The 22234-nt window shown below is 32.7% G+C and overlaps 1 protein-coding gene across 1 annotated transcript in view; it reads left to right on the top strand.

The window, feature by feature from the left end:
- The window catches only part of RAB3GAP1 (RAB3 GTPase activating protein catalytic subunit 1), a 96741-nt gene that overhangs the window by 50705 nt on the left and 23802 nt on the right, over positions 1–22234 (top strand). Inside the window, exons 8-17 of the mRNA XM_045559957.1 lie at positions 835–934; positions 3921–4002; positions 5517–5585; positions 6872–6945; positions 9410–9502; positions 9980–10149; positions 12020–12109; positions 12982–13154; positions 14803–14857; positions 15095–15466. Of these exons, the coding sequence (XP_045415913.1) occupies positions 835–934; positions 3921–4002; positions 5517–5585; positions 6872–6945; positions 9410–9502; positions 9980–10149; positions 12020–12109; positions 12982–13154; positions 14803–14857; positions 15095–15466 (1278 nt within the window). The remainder of the gene's footprint in view (positions 1–834; positions 935–3920; positions 4003–5516; positions 5586–6871; positions 6946–9409; positions 9503–9979; positions 10150–12019; positions 12110–12981; positions 13155–14802; positions 14858–15094; positions 15467–22234) is intronic.

Genomic DNA, 22234 nt, shown 5'->3' with positions numbered 1-22234 from the left:
ATTAATCTATTTTTTATGAATGACCATTTGTTTGTCTTAATCTAAAGCTCTACTTGAGACTGACTTTAATTTGTGTTTGTTTTCATTTAAAGGAAAGAAAAGTCATCATCTCCCCAACCTAGGTGTATGCTTTATAATAGTTTTACTTATTTGAAAAGTGAATCACCTTTTCTTCATATTTAATGCCTGAGGTGAATAGTAAGAGTTATATTTTATAAATAAAATTGTAAGATATTTTGAAAAAGCATTTTGCTTAATAGAATTTAATATCTCCTTTCTGAGTAGTTTAAGCAGCCTTATTTTAAAGCATTTTGCCCTCTGGCTTTGTTTTACAATTTTTTTTTAAAGTTACATCAAATGAAAGCATTTGTGGAAGCAGTACACAGAAATTGTGGGAGTCTCGTGTATACCTGAATACATGGATAAATATACAGTGATTCTTTGGAGAGTTTACTTTTCCATTTTTTAAAACCCAGTCTAACATTTGCCAGGACCGCTCATTACTATAGGATCTTTCCTCTTGGTCATCCCTGATTTCATCCCTGATTCACCTCTTGAGCTTTTGGGCTGTGAGAATTTCTTCCATGAAAATGATTTCCTAAATTCTGCATCTGTGGCTCTGATAATGTCAGTGACTTATCTTTCCTTTGGAATGGCTAGGATATCATACGTTTATAATGGCGAGAATATGCATACTATTGTCTAACACTAGAATCTGAAAATCCAGGGTTTGCAAAGGTAATATTTTATCCGTTTCATAAGTTTGAAATTTTGATGTTGAATTTAATAGAACAAGAGTATTTACATGGTATTGTTTTTGCATATATTTTCTAGGGATGTCCTTTAACTCCATTGCCTCCAGTTAGTATTGCTATTCGATTTACCTATGTACTTCAGGATTGGCAGCAGTATTTTTGGCCTCAGCAACCTCCAGGTAAGGTCATTTAGAACAATATTTAACTTACTGAATATAAATAGAAAAGAAAATATGTTCAGAAATTAAAATTATTATAGCTAACAGTGTTTCACATTAACAGTATTTGTAATTTAGGTGTAATATTGCTGATTTCATTGCTTTTATTATTTTTTTCTCCTAAAGAAAAACTCTGTAGGTTTTCTAGAGACAATACTGCTCTATATTTGAAAATCTGTCTTTGAAAGCTGATATTATTTATAAGGCATCCCCTGTTGTGGAACATCATGTACTGTAAATTATTATGAAGTGAATGATTAAAATGTCTGTTTTTAGAATATAATAAGAGAAGTCACATTCATAAGCTGAAAACAGACATGCAGAGAACCTTAGAGTTTCAAGAAGAGGACTAAATAAAGAAAGCAGAGAAGAAAAATATGTGTGTATATACACACACTTATGGGGAAATGATAGAATATTTTATTTTAACTTGTATTTTATAAAAATGTAATCAAAATCAATTTGCCTGCTTAGCCGTTTATAAACTGATTCATTCAGCATTCATTAATTATTAGCCTGTAATAGACCAGGCTGTGCTGAGGACAGAAATATGAACAATACATTATCTAAGTTTTAGAAAAAAGCTCAGCTTGTTAGACGTGTATCCTAATTAAGTGAGGTTTTGATTCCTGCGTGTTTCTTTCACGTGTTTATTTTGAAGTACATCTAATAAGAAATTTAATACAAACTTTTAAATAATTACAAGGATTGTACTAGCTTGAAAACATTTTTCAGTCTGTCTCCCCCAAAGAGAAATAAAATAAATGAATATTCTTTACTGTTTATTTTTGTTCTAAGTAGTCTATAGGATTGAAAATAATAATTGATAGGCATGAGATGACATAAAAATTAATGTAATACATCTTTAGCTTTAGAGAGTTAAGCGTACTGCTACTATTTTGTTTTATATACCACTGAAGAATTTGAAACTCTAATATACAATAAAAGGACTATCTAAACTACAGCTAAGAAATAAAAGCTAAGCTTTATATTTATATTAGAAGAAAGACTCAAATATTTGTATTTAGTAATCTTAGTTCCCAGATAAAAATACCCACTGGACAATCTGTAGTCTACTTCTAGTTAGAAGTTTAGGCCGGGCGCGGTGGCTCACGCCTGTAATCCTAGCTCTGGGAGGCCGAGGCGGGTGGATCGCTCAAGGTCAGGAGTTCGAGACCAGCCTGAGCAAGAGTGAGACCCCGTCTCTACTAAAAATAGAAAGAAATTATCTGGCCAACTAAAAATATATATACAAAAAAATTAGCCGGGCATGGTGGCTCATGCCTATAGTCCCAGCTACTCGGGAGGCTGAGGCAGTAGGATCGCTTAAGCCCAGGAGTCTGAGGTTGCTGTGAGCTAGGCTGATGCCACGGCACTCACTCTAGCCCGGGCAACAGAGCGAGACTCTGTCTCAAAAAAAAAAAAAAAAAAAGAAGTTTAAATTCTTACCCTCCTCTTTCTTTTTCCAAGGCCACTCTACTATTAAGCAATTTTAAAAGATTTCCCAAGGTGATATGGTCTGCTCATGATCTAAGAAGAAGCCCAAGAACTAGAATCTTAGCATTATAATTCTGATTGCCAATAAGGTCTTTGTTAATGTTCTTTTGCCAAGTTTTTTAATGGGAATAAAAATACTAACCACCTCCCTCAGTGGATTGAAAGCCATATAAATTTTTAACATTTTCTCTTATAAGGGGAAGGAACTGAACATATTAGGTAGTATACACCAGACACTATTCTTGGTATTTTGTATCCTATTTTGTGTAATTCACATTTACCTACAAGATTAGCATTATCTTTCTTAGAGATGTAAGTTTCTTAGAAATTGTTAAGTGTCTTAAAGGACTGGCTCAAGATCACATGGTCACGAAGTGATAAAATTTGCATTCAAACACTAGTCAAGCTCCAAATCCTATGTTGTTTTCATTCCACAGTGTTGCTTCTCAACTTTTAATTCAGCTAAAACCTTTGCACAGTTATAGTAATAATTTTTAATTTACTACTTTATAAAAATGGGCTCATTGTAATTTTATAGCTCTTAAAATTCACATTTTATAATAATGCTAGTGATTGTGATCTTTATTACTGTACGCATTCTTCAGTTGGAAAAATGGAATGAATTGACTTGAGAAAATTTACTGAATCAGGTAATTGATCCATATTTAATGACTAATTTTAATAATTTAGTTAGGATGTAGATAATTGTCAGGCATGATTTTAGCAAATATGGAGAGCATTCATAACTCAGTGGACTTTAAATTTAGGAATTCCTAGTGTAGTATGAATAATCCAAAGCCACCATCTGTATTATTTCAAAGAGAAATAAATACCTTTTGATGTTTTTTAGAAGTGTTTATTACTTCCGCAGGAGGGATACAATTAAGGAGAGTGATCTTCCCTCTAAATTTTTCTCCAGTCTCATATACCATTCATAATGGAAAGGAGGTTCTTTCCTGAACTTTAAATATTTCCATCTACTATTAACGAGAATATAGTTTCATTATTGGTGACAAATTTGCTAATTTGCTATTAGGAAATTATTGACAGCAAAACTGATGACTGTAAGTTGGCGACTAATTTTTTTAATACTTGGGTAGTATTTTATGTTATATTAATCACATTCTTAGAAAATGCAAACAAATTTTACAGAAATAATATTCTCTCAAGTAATATTTAAGGAATATTTCAGAAGGGTAAAATTTAGAATACATGGCTTGAGTGAAACACTGGATAAATTGGAAATAAGCATGTCCTTTTAACCCTATTTTTCTCAGGGGAAGTCTTTAATATTTGACTATATGTGCTATTACTTACTTGAGCTTGCTACATGTGTTCTGTTATAGGCACTTTTAAAGCTATAATCTTCCAAAGGACTTAACCTAATTAGATTAGATTCTTATTTCTATATATTTTTTGCCAAATAATGGAAAATATTTCTTTTGTTTAGATATAGATGCCCTTGTAGGAGGAGAAGTTGGAGGCCTGGAGTTTGGCAAGTTACCATTTGGTGCCTGTGAGGATCCTATTAGGTGGGAATTTCAACCTATCATTTGAATTGTGAAGTATTTTGCTTTTAAAATTTAATACTGATGTTAATTTTACTGTGTTTTATGACACTATAGCCTGCTGAGATGAATGTAGTACTAGAAATAAAGACCTACACCTGCTTTCCTTATTTTTTAATTTTACGTGAAAACTTTCTGAAATTTAATATTCATCTATAATAAGAGTTTGGCAAACTATGTCCTATGGACCAAATCTGGCCAGTAGCCAATTTTTCTATGGCCAGTAGCCTATTTTTATATGGCCAGTGAGCTCAAAATGGTTTTTGCATTTTTAAGAGTTATAAAAGAAAAAATATAACAGAGATTGTGCATGGTCTATAAACCCTAAAAATATTTATTCTTTGATTCTTTGTAGAAAAAGTTTGCCAACTGCCAATCTATAACATGATTTTTCAGAATTGAGATATAATTCACCTACCATAAAATTTACCATTTGAAAGTGTACAATTCAGTGGTTTCTAGTATTTAGAGTTGTACAGCCATAATCATTATTTCATTCCAGAACATTTTCATTACCTCAAAAAGAAACTGTCTCTATGGATTTATTAATACCTATTCTAGACATTTCATATAAATGGAATCATACAACATGTGGCTTTTTGTGTCTGGCTTCTTTTACTGAGCATAATGTTTTTGAGGTTCATCCATGTTGTAGCATTAATCAGAATGATAGTCCCCCCTTATCCCTGGGGGATATGTTCCAAGACCTCCAGTGGATACTTGAAACTGTGCATAGTACCAATACCTGTATGTACTGTTTTTTCCTGTAGATACATACCAATGATAAAGTTTAATTTATATATTAGTCACAGTAAGAGATTAACAGCAATAATAAATAGAATAATTATAACAATATATTGTAATAAAAGTTATGTGAATGTGATCTCCTTCTCCCTCTCTCTGCCAAGATATCTCATTGTACTATACTCACCCTTCTTCTTGTGATCTGTCAATCTTATGACCAGGATGGCTACTTAATAACTAAATGGGTGGGTAGTGTATATAGTGTAGAATACACTGGACAAAGGGATGGTTCTACTCAGAAGAGTCCACAATTTAAAACTTATGAATTTTTTTTTCTGAAATTTTCTGTTTAACATTTCAGACCATGATTGATTACAGGCAACTGAAAGCAAAACTCTGGATAAAGAAGGACTACTGTACTTTATTGCTGTTTATGGCTATAAGTGTGCCATTGTATGGATATATACCACATTTTGTTTATCCATTCATCATTGCTGGGTTATTTACACTTTTTGGCCATTATGTGTAACATGATTTTTCAGTGTTTGCAAAGCATTAGCCTCACAAGGAGATGCTACCATTTGCTGAACCAGTTGTTTCTAGTTTATTGTATTATAAATAACACCACTTTAAACATATTATTATTTTCTTAGGTTACATTTCTAGAAGTAGAATTGCTGAGTCAGAGGATATAGGTACAGTATTAAAGTTTTTGAATATATTTTATGTTTCAGTGAACTCCATTTAGCAACTACATGGCCTCATCTAACCGAGGGGATCATAGTGGATAATGATGTTTATTCGTAAGTATGTTAAGAGTAGTACATTGAGATTAAAAAACTTAGAGTAAATTAAGTGCCAAGTGGCTAGCAATTTTCCTTTTTGTTTACATGAGTTTCTGATAAGGCTGGTTGAGTTTTCTATTTTTATAGACCAATAATATGTATTAGAGATGTGTTTTAGGTTGCTAGTTTTAGAGGTGTGATGCTTAGTTCAGGGATAATAAACAATTTAAATTTTACTATATTTTAGCAAAGACGATACCTCTTAAGCAGTATGGGATTCAGTACATAATTCTGTTGAACCACTCTTAGCTGGTAAAAAGCATTTCCTGAAGTGCTTTGAAGAGATGATGGTTGTCTTCAAAGATGATTATCTTTGAAGAGATGTGTAAGAATAATACTTGATTATTAAATATTGGAAGTAATAAAACATCCATGCCCTATACTCCTTTGCAGTGGAAATAACTTGAAAATTACAGTAAGCGTTACCTAGGAAGAATGTGGAGAAAAAGGAAGGCAATTTTAGTACCTTCTTGTGCTTGATGTAGAACAGTGAGAAGTAGGACACTTTTTCTTTTCATAATTTAATTTCTTGTATTTGCTGATGGTAAAAGTAACATGAGTGCTTCTTCATCAGATAAGTTTAAAGAAGAAACTAAAACTAATTATAATCCCATTACTTAAAAAGTAGCCAATTAACATTTTGGTATATATCTTTTTAAAGTTTAAATTTATATATTAATTTGCTATATTCATTTAATACGTTATCTTACATCTTTTATGCCAGACATCGTTAGATCTTTGTTGTCATTTTCTGATTGCTGCATAGTATTCCTTTAAGTGGATGCACCCTAATCTATTTAATTGAGAAAATATGCAAGTTTCTTTATGCAAGTTTCTATACTCTTTTTTATTAATAGTGATATTAAAACCAGGTTAAGATAATTGTTCATACTTGCTTGTTTCTCATTCCTTTTTATATTATTCTTAAAGTGTAATTCTCTCATTAGGTTATTAGTGTACATTGCCTGTTCAGAGTCATTTTCATATGTGTTTTTTGATTATTTTGTTTTGATTTTGGTGTTTCCTTTTGTATTTTTTTGTCTAAGAACGTTGATTTTTTATGATGTTATTTAAAAAAAACTTAACCATATGGCCTGTATATTTGGATAACAGTTAGTTTAAGGGAGACTAAATGGATTGCTTGTCCTTCCATATAAGGTTTTCATTAGACTACATTTTGATATGTTCCTGAATCTTGCAGATTATTCTAATTAGGATCTTCTGTTTATTGTTTTGCATTTTAGTGATTTGGATCCTCTTCAAGCTCCCCATTGGTCTGTTAGGGTGAGAAAAGCTGATAATCCTCAGTGTTTGCTAGGTAAGATATATTATGTTCCTCTCTGGAAATACCACTAATCTGCCTATCTTCCAAATCAGGTACACTGAATACATTCTTTACGCCTTATTTCATCGTATCAAAAAAAATTTTTTTTTTAATTTTTGTCACTTCCTCAGTTAACACCATGTGCTAAAAATCTTTGCCAACAGCAGTGACTCCTGTTTTGAATACCACTAACAGGATTTCTTTCTTGTCTTTCAGTTTTATATACTAGCCTATACCTTACTATACTTTAGAATTATCCATTATATTCTCATTATCTCAGTTTTATTCTTCTGATGTTTTTATGTTACTCCCTTTTCTTTCTCCTGTAGCATAGTCTGCATCTTTTATTCCTGTTAGTGGAGCCCTTTTTACTTTTTGTTGTTCCCACGGACCTGTGTTATCTAATGAGAAAGAGCACTGATTTTGACAGTGTGCATTAGAGTTCTTCTGTAGAGGCGTATCACATCTGCAAACCTATTTTCTGATATGGAAAAAGAGGTGTAAATAATCTTGTCCACCTCACAGAGTTATTTGAAAAATCAAGTGAAGTAACATAAATGGAAGTACTTTGAAAAAGATCAATTGCTATTTAGATAGATTATTGTATCTCATGTCTGGGATTCTTTCCTTTCCCTTTTTTATAGGTATATCTCTTTCATGAACTCTTCTGAACCCATCTCCTTAATGTGCATTTTTATCTTTTTCCTCCTTATATTTAGTACACATGAAAATATTTTCTCTATTTTTTATGGTCATCCATGCCACCTTCACTCCATATCACTTGATATATTACCATTCAACTGATAGAGTTACTAAGTATTTATTATGACAATAATGATGCATTTCTCTAAAGCATTATTTTCTTGGGCTCTTTGTCATTCACGATGTACTGTTTGTTAAATGCTATTAATAATTAGCAGTTGCCATTTGTGCTAACTATATAATACTGAAGACAAAGATGTATAAAGGTAAAATTCTTGCCACTGGCAAATTTGTCTGGGGCTTTAGGGAAACAGTATAGGGTCAATATCAAGAATTTTAGAGTTGGATAGACATTGGTTCAAATCCTAGATCCATCAGTTTGGTCAAGTTTCTTAATGTCTTCAAGCCTCACACTCCTTCTCAGTAAGATAGAGATAACAGTAGTACATATTTCATAGGGTTGTTGGGAGGATCAAATGAGGTTATGTACCTGTGTGTATGTGTATCACATTTAACACAGTGCCTTTCTTATAGTAAATGAACAAATAAATGGTTTCTGTTGTTTAATCATTGAATTATTACATTTTAAAATGTACTTAGTAAATTGTTTCCTCTCACTATGCCTCATCCACTGACTTCTATGATAATTCCAGAGGACCTTAGAATTGAAAATATTCTCATTTTAAGTTACTGTTCCATGATCTCACCCTACCTCTTTGACTAGTTTATATGACTAGATTATATAGAGACTTTTCTTACCTTTCTCAGAAAGTCCAAAAAATGTGCTAGGTTTATTCAGAACTAGTTGTTAAATTCTAAAACTTAGATGCACTTGATGAATTTTACTACTGATAGTTCTTGTTAAGCATTAATTTCTTTGTGGAAACATACCTCATTGAAGGTCTTTAGAAGATATCAAACCCCTTTCCCTCTTGATGACAAAGCATACCATTAATATACAGCAGAGACTGAAACACCTTTATCCAACATAATCCTCTAGAAACATATCTTTAGAATTTCTTGGGGTTTTTTATTTGTTTGTTTGTTTGTTTTTTCAGAGACAGGGTCTCATTCTGTCACCAAGTCTAGAGTGCAGTGGCATGATCGTAGCTCACTGCAACCTCAAACTCCTGGGCTCAGGTGATGCTCTTCCCTCAGCCTCCTGAGTAACTGGGACTATAGGTTTGTGCTGCCATGCCACACTAATTTTTTATATATTTTTTTAAGAGACAGGGTCTTGCTATGTTGCCTAGGCCGGTCTTGAACTCCTGGCCTTAAGCGATCCTCCCACCTTGGCCTCCCAAAGTGCTAGGATTTCTGGCATGAGCCACTATGCGTGGCCTTAGAATTTCTTTTTTATTATTTTTTTAATGGACTTAGATTCTAGTAGGATAGCAGTTGGGGAAAGAAACAAACATACAGTAATATTCTTGTTACTTATATAAGAGCGACAATGGATACCTTTTGTCTCAGTGAATTATATGGTAAGTGCTTAATATTAGGTACAATTATTCTTTCTTTCATTCTAGAAGGAATTCTAAGGAAACTTTTAATATCCTGGGATGTGGAGAGAAAGGAAGGAAGAACAAGGCTACCTGTGACATAGGGTTAATTTTTTCCTTTGGTGGAAAAACTGAATGATTTTATTTTCTACCATATCTTAGTTAATAGTTTTTGTGAGAAGACATATTTTAATTTATAAGATTGATTTTTTTTTAGTTAAGTGTCAAAAATGAGTAACTTATTTTCTATATAGGTGATTTTGTCACTGAATTTTTTAAAATCTGCCGTCGAAAGGAGTCAACTGATGAGATTCTTGGACGATCCACATTTGAGGAAGAAGGAAGAGGTAATCAACTTTTTTTTTTAATGTTACTTTCAAATTTTACCATTTTTCTTTAGAAAGGCAACTTTCCACGTATTTTCCAGCAACTTTTCCTGTATTTTCTCATTTTGAATTAAGTTGGAAAAGCAAGTTTTGATGGATTAGACAGCTGCCATTCCTTTTTAGGCTATACCCAGAGCTTGTTAAGACATTAAGTGCATTTAATAAGTTCTTTCCACCAAAAATGTAAGATACTTTGAAAAGTAGAGTTTTAGAGGTTTATTTTTGAAGTCTCCTGTGAAGAAATAATTTGTAGGACACCTTTGTCACTCGTGCTTGCATATAAAGCTGAATATGTGTATTAAAATCTAATAATTCTGAGACCATGTGACACTAGTGAAAAGAATGAGTAAAATATTCTATATAACCATCAATTTACTCATCACTTTAACCTACTAAGGTTGGTGATATAATTTGTATTCATTTCTTTTCCTTTTATAGAAGTTGCTGATATAAGTCATGCTTTGTCAAAGTTGACAGAACCAGCACCAGTTCCAATTCATAAATTATCAGTATCAAATATGGTACACACTGCAAAGAAGAAAATACGAAAACACAGAGGAGTAGAAGAGTCACCACTGAATAATGATGTCCTCAATACTATTCTCCTGGTAACTAAATGTTCTATCTTTATAGGTCTGTATGCATACTCATTTATTCATTTTACGTTCAGTCCCTTCTATGTATGTGGCAGGCACTTAATTGGGAATATAAAATGAGTAAAACAAAGTCTACACATTCAGAGAATCCCCACTAGTACAGTGGGAAGAAAGAAAGTAAACAATAGTTAAAATACCCTATTGTACCTGAAAAGTCTGGCAGAAGGACTGTGAGAACACAACAAAGGGTGCACCTGTCTCTGTCTAGGCAGTGGGAATCAGGGAGGGCCTCCATCAAGAGGGACACTTGAGCTGAATCTTAAAGAAAGGGCTTTAGAAGCAGAGGAATAGCAGAGGCCTGAGAGCATGTTGCACAGTTGGTATTTTGTAGGGTGCTTACCAGGGAGTGACCAGGGTCAAGGCTGCAGAGGTAGCAGGTAACCTGCCATGCTGAAGGGCTGGATTTTATCTTTTAGTTTAATACTGTTTTACGCAGAAGATCAACATGATCAGAATTGTATTTTTGAACGATCACTTTGACAATAATCGAGAGAAAGCTTTATAGTAAGGATGAGAGTAGAGGACTAGAGTGGCTCCTAGGTGTAGTGTTTTGGAATGGTCCGGCCTGGGAGCTACCCATGCCGCAGTGTAATCCCTGCATGACTTACTGTATGACTTTGAACTAGACGCTTCAGTTTCTTCATCTATAAAATGAGGCTAACAAAACCTTGTGAGATTATCGTGAGGATTAAAGGACCTTCTGTGACACTGTGTGGTATATAACATGGCTTTGATAAGTGATAGGTATTCTTTCTGTAATTGTAGTTATAATCATACTCCTGGCAATATGTGCATAAGACAGTCTGGGGAAGAACCTTCAAGAATAGTTTAATGAAAAGACTACTGGACTTGGAAACTGGATGTTAGTTTTATCCCTGCCATTTATCTGAACAAGACTCTTAGATAAATTTTTAGCTTATAGATGGTGTGGGAAGATGTGGGCAGTGATATTTAGCTCACACAGCATTATAAAAATAGGATAATGTTTATAAATGTGCCTAGTACTGGCATTTGGCACATAGTATGTCCTTTAATTTTAAAGTGTTTTGAAAATGTTCTATAATATATGGCAAAGTATATATGGTAAGAGGAACTACGAGTCAGCAGTACCACAAAACAATTGGTATGGACAGCAATAAAATGACTGAAAATAAATTTCTGTAGAGAAGGCTCCTTCTTAAGAATGTATCCTTAGAGATTATATTCAAATTATGTAGCTCAGTTGTCATATACACTCAATTTTTTTGATTACCCGTACACACACACATACACACACACAGAGAAAGCATGTGGAAAAGATACATTGGTTACTACAGGTTTAGACTGCTTCCTGCTTTCTGGGAATATCTCACAAAATAAGGTGTGGGTCTTGAATACCTTTGGTATTCCACATATGAAAACCTGTGGGTGATATCTCTTCACATCCTCATGAGTATGTGGGTGTTTTTAAATTGTCTTTTATAGTTTTCTCTTTCTAATAGTATTAACACTTTTTAAAATATGTAACGGCCTTGGATGAGCATCAAATCACAGAGAAGAGATTTTACTTTTACACTGTTCAACACACAGAATCAGGTGGTTATTTTTAAGAAAAATGCCTGATTTCTAAAATTGGCTAGTCATTGAAACCCTGTGTATTTTCAAAGAGAAACAGAAAAAAATTGAGATAGTGTAGAACCAACTGGCCAGTACAGTAGGAACATTCCCATTGTGTTAGAAGCAAAAATCATTAAAAAGTTAAATAGTACTTATATGAGTTATAAAAATCAACAATATAGGAGATATATTCCAAAATGTGATTATTTTCTGTCTTCCTTCTAAGTTCTTATTCCCTGACGCTGCTTCTGAGAGACCATTAGATGGAACTACTACTTCAACAGATAATAATCCTGCATCAGAGAGTGAGGACTATGTAAGTTGGAGTTCAATATTGTAATATTTTAAATGTGTTTGAATTTCTAGGGTTTTTTTTATATTTCTAGTTTAACAGCCTAAGTGTCCTTTTGTTTTAAAAATCACCTTTGGAATATTGAATGAAGATCATGGCCACCACTCAGATAATGACCTGGTACAGAATATTGGCATAGATACATATTTTGGGTAGCAGGAATTTTTCCAGAAACAATGAAAAATAGCATAAATACACTGTATATAGCTAGAGGATTTCCCTCATTTTTGAGTTTTTGTGAAATCATTAAATTTATGTTTTGCAGCAGATTCTTCTGTATTTCAAAACTAGATTGTGAGTGGTGGAAAACTCTTTAATGAAGTAAAATGTGTAAAATTTTCATATTTTTCTTGTCTATGAGAAATTTTAAATGAGAGGGTTAGAGATATATCAAACTATTTACAGTAGTTATTGTTGAGAAGTAGATTTCATGAAGTGAGGTAGAAAAGCACCAGCTTTTACATTTTCAGTTAATAGAGTTCTGATTTTATTTTTTTTTGTTTTGACAGGTATATACATCATTTTGTAGTTAAAAGATGTTTAAAACAACACACAAAATTTAGAATACATCTTAAAGATTCCACGGAAGAAATTAAAAGCTATAACTTTAGCCTCATTAAACTATAGCTTCACTTTTTTTATCTTAGTAGGAATCTTAAAAACATGGAACTGCCTAAGAATAATTTATGCAGTGGTGTATTAAACGTTTGATAAAAGCTACTTTTGGTAGGATATGTTAATTTTAGTATTAAAATCTCTCCCTATACACTTTTTAATAATATTTGCAAAATATGTTGCTAACAAGTTTTGCTTTGTTTCTATTTTGTTAAATTTAGAATCTCTACAATCAATTCAAATCTGCACCATCTGACAGTTTAACATACAAATTGGCTTTGTGTCTTTGTATGATTAATTTTTACCATGGAGGATTGAAAGGAGTGGCACACCTCTGGCAGGAATTTGTTCTTGAAATGCGTTTCAGATGGGAAAACAACTTTCTGATTCCAGGGTAATAATTTCAATTTTTAGTTTTTTTAGATAGGATTTTTGTTTGTTAGCAGACATTTGACTTTTGACCCATTAATTATCCCCTTCCAGGAAATCTTCCCTAAGAAAGTCGTAAGAAACTTGGATATGGTTTATGTTCAGAGGTGTTCACTATGGCAAATTTATAGTAGGAAATAAAAGTGAAACCTAAATATCAAACAAAAAGAATAGTTAAATAATGTTATATCTCTACAATAGGAAATTATAGATCCATTACAAAATTTTTTCCCCAAGACTCTTTAATAACATAAACTGTTCATAATGTTTATAATAGAATAGAATATAATAATTTGTACTCAGAGTACTTTTAATTATGCTAATATAGATGTATAGAAAAAAGATTGGAAAGAAATATAGCCAAGTGCTAACAGTTTTCCCAGGTGTGAAATTATATTTTTATTTTTTATACTTTTATGTATTTTCTAAGTCTTCTGTAGTAAACACGTATTTTGTAAATGGAAGGAAAACATCTTTAAAGTTCATCATAAGTTCAGATATTAAACATTACCTATAATTTATATTGACATTTCACATCACATAGAAGATTTTAGTTAGCATATATGTTAATATTACATAGTTTAGCACTCATCTTCTCATGCTAAGACAGGAGAATCGTGACTATGAGTAATATAAAGTGGTGTCTCATCCAGAACCATTTACTTTTATGTCATTTGTCAGTCTTTGCTTATCTGGATTTTCTCTTGGCTCTAATCCGTTTGTTCTGGAACTTATTACAGATCCAGAAGCATATTGAATATGACAAGAGTACCTTTGGCTGATTGCCGGGAACATAGTGGTTTAGAACTAGAATCAGTCTGGGGTACCATTGAAATAGAGGTGGAGATCTTGGTTTTTGTAGTGAGAATCCACGATAATAATTTAGAACTAAATATATAGACTGATTTATTTTGTATGGTGTAAAATACTGTATGCAAGCTACTTCCTGGGGTGGATTTAGAGACTTGTTCTCATTTTACATTTCTGTTAGCCTAAAAGCTATCACTAATTTACTATTATATCTTGTGTGTGTGTGTGTGTTTAAGAGACAGGATCTTGCTCTGTAGTGGCTGGAGTGCTGTGGCACAATCATAGTTCACTGCAACTTCAAATGCCTAGGCACAGGTGATCCTTCTGCCTCAGCCTCCCAAGTAGCTGGGACTACAAGTGCACACCACCATGCCCGGCTAATTTTCCTATTTTTACTAGAGCCCATCACATCTAGCAAATTTTTTTTATTTTTTTATTTCTGTAGAGATGAGGTCTTGCTGTGTTACCCAGGCTGGTCTCAAACTCCTAGCCTCAAATGGTCCTCCCACCTCAGCCTACCAAAGTGCTGGGATTGCAGGCGTGAGCAACCATGCCCAACTGCTATTATGTTTTGAAGTATCTATTATATTTGCTGTTGGTAATTTGTGGGCTAGGTATATAAAACAAATTTTCATCTTTTAATCATATGTGCTGCCCCTCTGGAAATCAGTTACCTTACCTACATAGATCTTGGTTTGATTTCTGAACAATATAACTAAAAAATAATGGTAGTATAGAAAAAATCATATCTGAAGCAATTTTACTAAAACTAAGCTTTCTTTTCTCTTTTCTTTATTTGATAGATTAGCAAGTGGACCCCCAGATCTAAGGTGTTGTTTACTGCACCAGAAACTACAGGTAAAAATTTCCTGATGACATATACACAGTCTTGATTTAATTAGAGCTGTCCTAAATCTAAATGTAATGATGGGTTATAGCCTAGTGTCATCATACTGCTGTAGGTTGCTTGTAGTCACTGTGAGTCACAACAAGGTCCTGAGAAGTAGAGAATGAAAATCAAATATTCAAATAGTGGATAGATTTTTATTTTTCTGTAACTAATTCAACTGTAAATGTTATTTCTGTTTTCTTAAGATGTTAAATTGTTGTATTGAAAGAAAGAAGGCACGTGATGAGGGGAAAAAGACAAGTACTTCAGATAATGTCACTAATACTTATCCAGGGGATGCTGGAAAAACTGGAGACCAGTTGGGGCCAGATAATCTGAAAGATACAGATAAGGAAAAAGGAGAGGTGGGAAAATCTTGGGATTCCTGGAGTGACAGCGAAGAAGAATTTTTTGAATGCCTAAGTGATACTGAAGAACTTAAAGGAAATGGACAAGAGAGTGGCAAGAAAGGAGGACCTAAGGAGACAGCAAATTTAAAGCCAGAAGGACGCCTTTATCAGCATGGGAATCTTATGCTGCTACACAATGGAGAACCTCTCTACATTCCAATAACCCAGGTAGGATGCTCAGGCTCTTTCAATTTTAATTTATTTTGTTGTTTATATAGCTTTATCCTAGTAAGAGATAGGTGGTTTAGGTAGGGGAAATTGTTTAAAAAGTTTATGTTTAGAGACACTTAAAGATTTGAAATCTATGTAAACTTTTGGGGCTTTTAGGTTTACCATTTCTGAAATTGAGAAGTATTTTGAAGTTTAAGTAGATAGTAGCTCATCATGTATAAGGTGATCTATTATTTCTTAAACTGAATGGCGAATACTCAAATGTTTAAGAAAAAAAATCCAAAAATAATGGTGGGGAGAGAACAAAAGTAAAAATCCTCCAATAGGCTATGTGCAGTGGCTCACGCCTGTGATGCTAGTACTTTGTGATGCCAAGGCAGGAGATTGCATGAGGCCAGGAATGGGAGACCAGCCTGAGCAACATAGCGAAGACCCCTTATAAAATATAAAAATAAAATAATTAACCAGGTGTGGTGGCATGCTTCTGCCATCCCAGCTACTTGGGAGGCTGAGGCAGGAAGATCATTTGAGCCCAGGAGTTTGAGGTTGTAGTGAGCTACGATGGTGCCACTGCACATTAGCTTGTGTGACAGAGTGAGACCCTGTCTCCAAAAAAAATTTGTTTTCAATTATGTGATTAGTTTTTATCTATTCAAAAATGCAGTTTGAAGCCATGTTACATCATTAGGATATAGAACAGCAACAACCCAACAACAGCAATAATAGTTTTGGATGGTTTGTTTTTGCTTAAGTAATATGAGAATATAGACATTCTATTGTGAAAAATTCTAATCTGGACAAAGTGAAAGCCACCACCCACTACCTATTACTGGTTTGGGTCACATTTCTTATAATTGTTTCTATGCATCGATATACATGTATGTATGTACATATTGATACATAGTTTTATGGATTTGTTTGTTTTTAAATGTGTGTATTAGTGTGCAACTTTTTATTTAAGCTAATATGTCTTGAAGGTCTTTTCGTGTCATTACTACTTCATTTCTTTTTAATTGCTGCATAATATTCCATGGCATGAAAGAGCTATATTTTATTTAACCATTCCCTTTTGATCACAGTGTATGTTATTTGCAAGTTTTTGCTGTTACAAACAGTGCTGCAATACAGATTCTTACAGGTTTTTTATATATTGTGTGTTCACATATGAGTGTTTCTTTAAGGGAGATAACAAGTGCAATTGCTAGGTAAAAGGATGTACAAGTTACCAAATTCCTCTTCAAAATGGCTGCATCTATTTTACACTCCCATCAATGGTGAATGTTAGAGTAAAGGAATACTCATTCTTTCCCCAACTTTTCTTCCTCACTTTCACAAATATATGCCAATCACTGTTCTCAACCTTGGGAATTTAGTAGGAAGCTAGACAATAAGATTCTTGCACTCATGGTACTTACATTCTATTCAATTCTAATAAATAATTGATATTACCAATCATGCAAATTTTTGCCACTATTATAGTCAAAAGTAGTATCTCAATGTTTTAAATTGTATTTCCATGACTTTTGATGAACATACGCATCTTTTGATATGTTTAGTGGCCGTCATTTCTTGTGAATTACCTGTGATATTTCTTTTAGGTTGCTGTCCTGTTCTTATGAATTCTTCATATTTTTAGATAAGAATCTTCAGTTATACATATTGTATGTATTTTCTGCTAGTCATTCTTAAAACATGTTTATATATTTATTTATTGAGTTAAAACTTAACACAGTAAAGCACATAAATCTTACAGCTTGGTGTACAGCTTGGTCAATTTGTCATATTTATATACACATGAAACTACCTCTTGGATCAAGATATAGAAAATTCCCATCGTCCTAGAACAGTGCTGATTAATAGAACTTTCTGTGAAGATGGAAATGTTTTACATTCTCTATCTTTGCCATCCAGTAATATAGCCATTATGTACACGTAGCTATTGAGTGCTTGAAATGTGGCTAATGTAACTGAGGAACTGAATTTTTAAATTTTATTTAATTTATTTAAATCCAAATAGCCAGATGTATTGGATAGCATATAGCCCAGTACTCCCTCCAACTAACTCTTTCTCTTTTATTACCATAGGTTAGTTTTGTCAGTTTTTGAACCTCATAAACGAGATCATACTTTGTTCTTTTATATATAAATCATACATTGTGTACTCTTTCATACATTGTGTAATCATACATTGTGTACTGTTGACCTGTTTTTCACTCAGCTACTATCTAAGATTTATCCATGCTGTTGCATGTATTAGTATTTGTGCTTTTTATTACTTTGTGGTATTCTATTGTATGAATTTGTCACAATGTGTTCATTCATTCACCTGTTGGTGGACATTTGGGTTGTTTTCACGTTGGGCTACTATGAATAAAGCTGCTGGGAACATTCTTTTGTCTTTGGTAGACACCGGCATTCAGTTTCTTTTGGATATATTCCTAACAGTTTTTGGGCTATATGGCAGAAATATGTTTTAGCTTTAGTAGATATATCTAAATAGTGTCTCAAAGTGATAAAAGTAATTGACCTTCCCATCACAATGTATAGTAATGTAGTTATTCTACATAATCCCTCCCCCACTTGATGTGCTGAGTGTCGCCAAGACCACTGCCAGGCTTAATGGTTTGCTAGGTGGACCCACAGGACTTAGCATGTTATCACATTCATGACTATAATTTATTACAGGAAAATCAGCAAAGGGAAAAAGCACATGAGACATAGTTTGGAGAAAATGAAACCCAAGCCTCTAAGCGTCTACTCTCCGTGTGGTCACACAGGGCAAACTTAATTCCTCTAGCAACAAATTGTGACCACATATGTGAATTATTGTCTACCAGGGAAGCTTGTTTACAAGCACAACACCCTAGGTTTTTATTGGGGGGATTATCATACATAAAAAGTTACTCTTTGCCTAATTCCAAAATTCCAGACTCCCAGAAAGAAAGCAGGTGTTCAGCATAAACCATATTGTTTGCAAAAACTGTTTAAGCACAGTGAGCCGATTTTTTTTTATCAGTTCTGGAAATGGTGGGGATCCTCCCCAAATCCCAGTTCCCAAATGCTAGTAAGGGCTAACTTTGCAGATAGGCCTTCTTTAGGAAAGCAGTCTCAGGCTTGCTATGTTAACTCTTTTCTGCACACTTACCATCTTTTAATAGTCATTTTAATTTTTGCCTTTCTGAAGGATAGTCTCGTGTTTTTACATTTCCCTGGTAGATGTTAATACTGAACAGATTTTCATGTATTTATTGCCCATTATCTTCTTGGTGAAGTACCTGTTTTCAAGGCCTTTGCCTATTTAAAAAAAAATAGTTGTCTTTTTTTCTTATTGATTTGTGGGAATTCTTTATGTATTTTGGGTATGAGTCCTTAGATATTTGTATTACAAATATTTTTTTCCTATTCTGTGGCATATCTATTCACTTTCTTAATGGTGCCGTTTATTGAAAAGGTGTTCTTTTAATTTTAATTCAGTCTGACCTACCAATGTTTTTCTTATGTGGGCAGTGCTTTTTGTGTTCCATTTAAGAAATCTTTACCAAAGTGATGAAGATATTCTCTTCTGTTTTTTTCTGGAAGTTTTATTGTTTTACTAATCACATTTATGTTTGTGACCCATCTCAAGTTAATGCTGTGTTTGGTTAGAGGAAGAGCCTAAGATTTTCTTTTTTTCTATGTGGAGATCAAATTGTTCTAATACCATTATTGAAAAGATCTACCTTTTTCCACTGAGTGACAGTAATGTCTTCATTGTAAATCAAGCAACTGTATGTGTGTTGGTCTATTTCTGAACTATTTATTCTATTCCATTGGTCTTTGTCTACCCTTATGCCAGTAATATACTGTCATCATTCATGTAGCTTTATAGTAAGTCTATGTGGTAGTGTAAATCGTGTAACTTTGTTCTCCTTCAAGATTATCTTGGCTATTCTAGGCCCTTTGCATTTTTATATCAATTTGAGAATCAGCTTGTCAATTTTCATATATAAACACATATTTAAAATCTTACTGGGATTTTAATTCATACTGCATTGAATTTTGTAGATCATTTTTTGGAGAATTGACATCTTAATAATATTGAGTCCATGAAATATCTTCTCTTTTACTTAAAGTTTCTTTTATCTTGCCAGTGTTCTAGTTTTCAGTGTAGAGGTCCTGCATGTCTTTCATTAGATGCATTTCAAGGTATTTATAATTCCTTAAATGTTATTATAAGTGGTATTTTTAAATTTCATTTTGTTTCCCTTGATATATAGAAATAGTTGATTTTTTTGTATTGAACTTAGGTCTAACGATTTTGCTACATTGAGTTGTATTAGTAGTTTGTAGATTACTTGGGGTTTTCTATATGTTACATGGTTATAATCATGTCCTTCTGTTAATAAAGGTAGTTTGAATTCTGATTTTCCAGTCTTTGCACTTTTTAATTATTTTTCTTATCTTACTGCACTGGCTAGGACTTCCAGTACAGTGTTGAATAGTGGACATTTCTGTCTTGGGTCCAACCTCAGAAACACAGCATATGATAATTATTGAGGGCATCTGATATAGATAATCATTTATCATATTAAGAAAGGTCTCTTCTATTCCTGCTTTGCTGAGAGTTTTTATCATGAACAGGTATTGATTGCATTTTATCAAATGGTTTTCCTGAATATTGAAGTAATGATATTTTATTCTCTTTTATTCTGTTAATGTGGTAAATTGCATTGATTCATTTTTGAGTATAAAAACATCCTTACATTCCTGATATAAATCCCACTTGGGCATTCTCCTTTTTTATATATCTGGATTTGATGTGATTTTTTTTTTTAGGATTTTTATATCCATATGTCAGAGATGGCCTTTGTTATGTTCTTGCCTGGGAAGAGTCTCCTCTTTTTTAATTCTCTGGGAAATTTATATAAAATAGGTTTTATTGCTTCTTTAAATGTTGAACATAATTCACCAGTGAAGCTACTCACAGTCTGAAGTTTTGTTTATAAAAATATTTTCAGTTATAGGCTTAATTTTACATTAGTTTTCTGTCTCTTAAAAAAAAAGATACAGAACTGTTCTGATTTTTTTTCTTAAGTCAGTTTTGGCACATAATGTTTTTCAAGGGATTTTTCGTTTTTCTAAATTTCATGTTTGGTAAATGATTTCAGAGTATTTTTATAATCTTTTTAATAGTTATGGAATCTATAATATTGTAGTTTTAATTTTTAAAATTGGAATTTTGTGTATTATCTCCTGATCAGTCATAGAGTTTTATCAATTTTATGAATCTTTTCAACTTCATGAAACTTTTTAGTTTTGTTGATTTTTCTCTACCGATTTTGTTTGCTATTTCATTGATTTATTTATTTCTTCTACTTTCCTTGGAACTAATTTGCTATTTTTCTACCTTCTTGCATTAGAAGCTTAGATAATTGATATTTGACCGTTCTTCTTTTCTCATGTGTTACATTTATCCATTAACTGAGCTCCCTTCATCCCCCTACCACGCCTGCACCCTCTTCCCAGCCTCTGGTAACTATCATTCTAGTTCTAATATTTAATCCTTTATTTTAAGCCCACCAAACCTGTAAGGAGTCATATAGCATGTAATGGTTAGGAACACAGTAGAGTTAGATTGCCTGAGTTTAAATTCCATTTCTACCACTTAATAGCTGTGTGACTTAGGGTAGTTATTTAATCTTTCCTTGCTTTAGTTTTTTCAACTATAATATAGGTTCATAGTAACACCTACACCATTAGATAATTGTGGATTTTAAATAAAATAATATGTGATGAGTGAATAACAGTGTCTAGTCAAAAATAAGCACTTAGTTTTTAGCTATTATTCTTCTGAGAACTTTCTTATGTAAGTGGCTAATATTCCTGCTCAGGATGCAAAGATTACTCAGTTTTTGTAACTAGTCATCATATTCTGAAATGGGTTGATAAATTGTAATATTTATACAATGGGATATGTGTTTTCCATTAATCCTTCAACTTGGATTTTTTATGTTATATGATAATGTGCTTTAATAGTCATCAATGTCAATAAATGACTAGTTACAGTGAGATTGGTGATAATTTAAAACATGGATTCTGTTAACTTTATTATCCATGTTCATATTGTTTCTTTGCTAGATATAATTTACCAGATTAGTTTTCTTGTTTGACAGCCATTATACTATTTGTTTTATTATATCTTTTGAAAAATAAATTAGATTTTTGATTTTTCTTTGTTAAATTTTGTATTAATAATAGAATCTTCTAATGCTAGAAACCAAATCTATATTTTTTCTAATCTTGTCATGGAGAATGCCTTTGATATTGAGGTCTTGTTATAGGCCTGGGTTTTGGGACCTAGCAGAACTGGATTTATATTCTGGCACCGCCATTTATTAACAGTATTGTTAGTACAAGTTATGTTTCCTTTCTGAGCCTTTTCTCATCTTAAAAAACAATAACAAATTAGTTTGCATTTTCTAGAATTTTATGTAAATAGAATAACACATGTATTTTGCGTGTGTGTGAATTCTCTCAGCATAATTATTTTGAGATTCACACATATTATTGTATGCATCAATAGTTCATACATTTTTTTTTTGCTTTAGTTTTCCATTGCATGGATATACCACAATGGTTTATCCATTTGCTGTTGATAGACATTCTAAAATTGGGCATAAGGGAATTCCTGAGGGAGATGTATATATTCATTATCTTGACTGTGGTGACTGTTTCATGGGTATATACATATGTTAAACTTATCAAATGTACCCTTTAAATTATTGT

The sequence above is a fragment of the Lemur catta genome, chromosome 8 (genome assembly GCF_020740605.2).
Source record: "Lemur catta isolate mLemCat1 chromosome 8, mLemCat1.pri, whole genome shotgun sequence".
Lineage (NCBI taxonomy): Eukaryota > Metazoa > Chordata > Mammalia > Primates > Lemuridae > Lemur > Lemur catta.
This window is presented reverse-complemented; position numbering and strand designations above follow the sequence as displayed.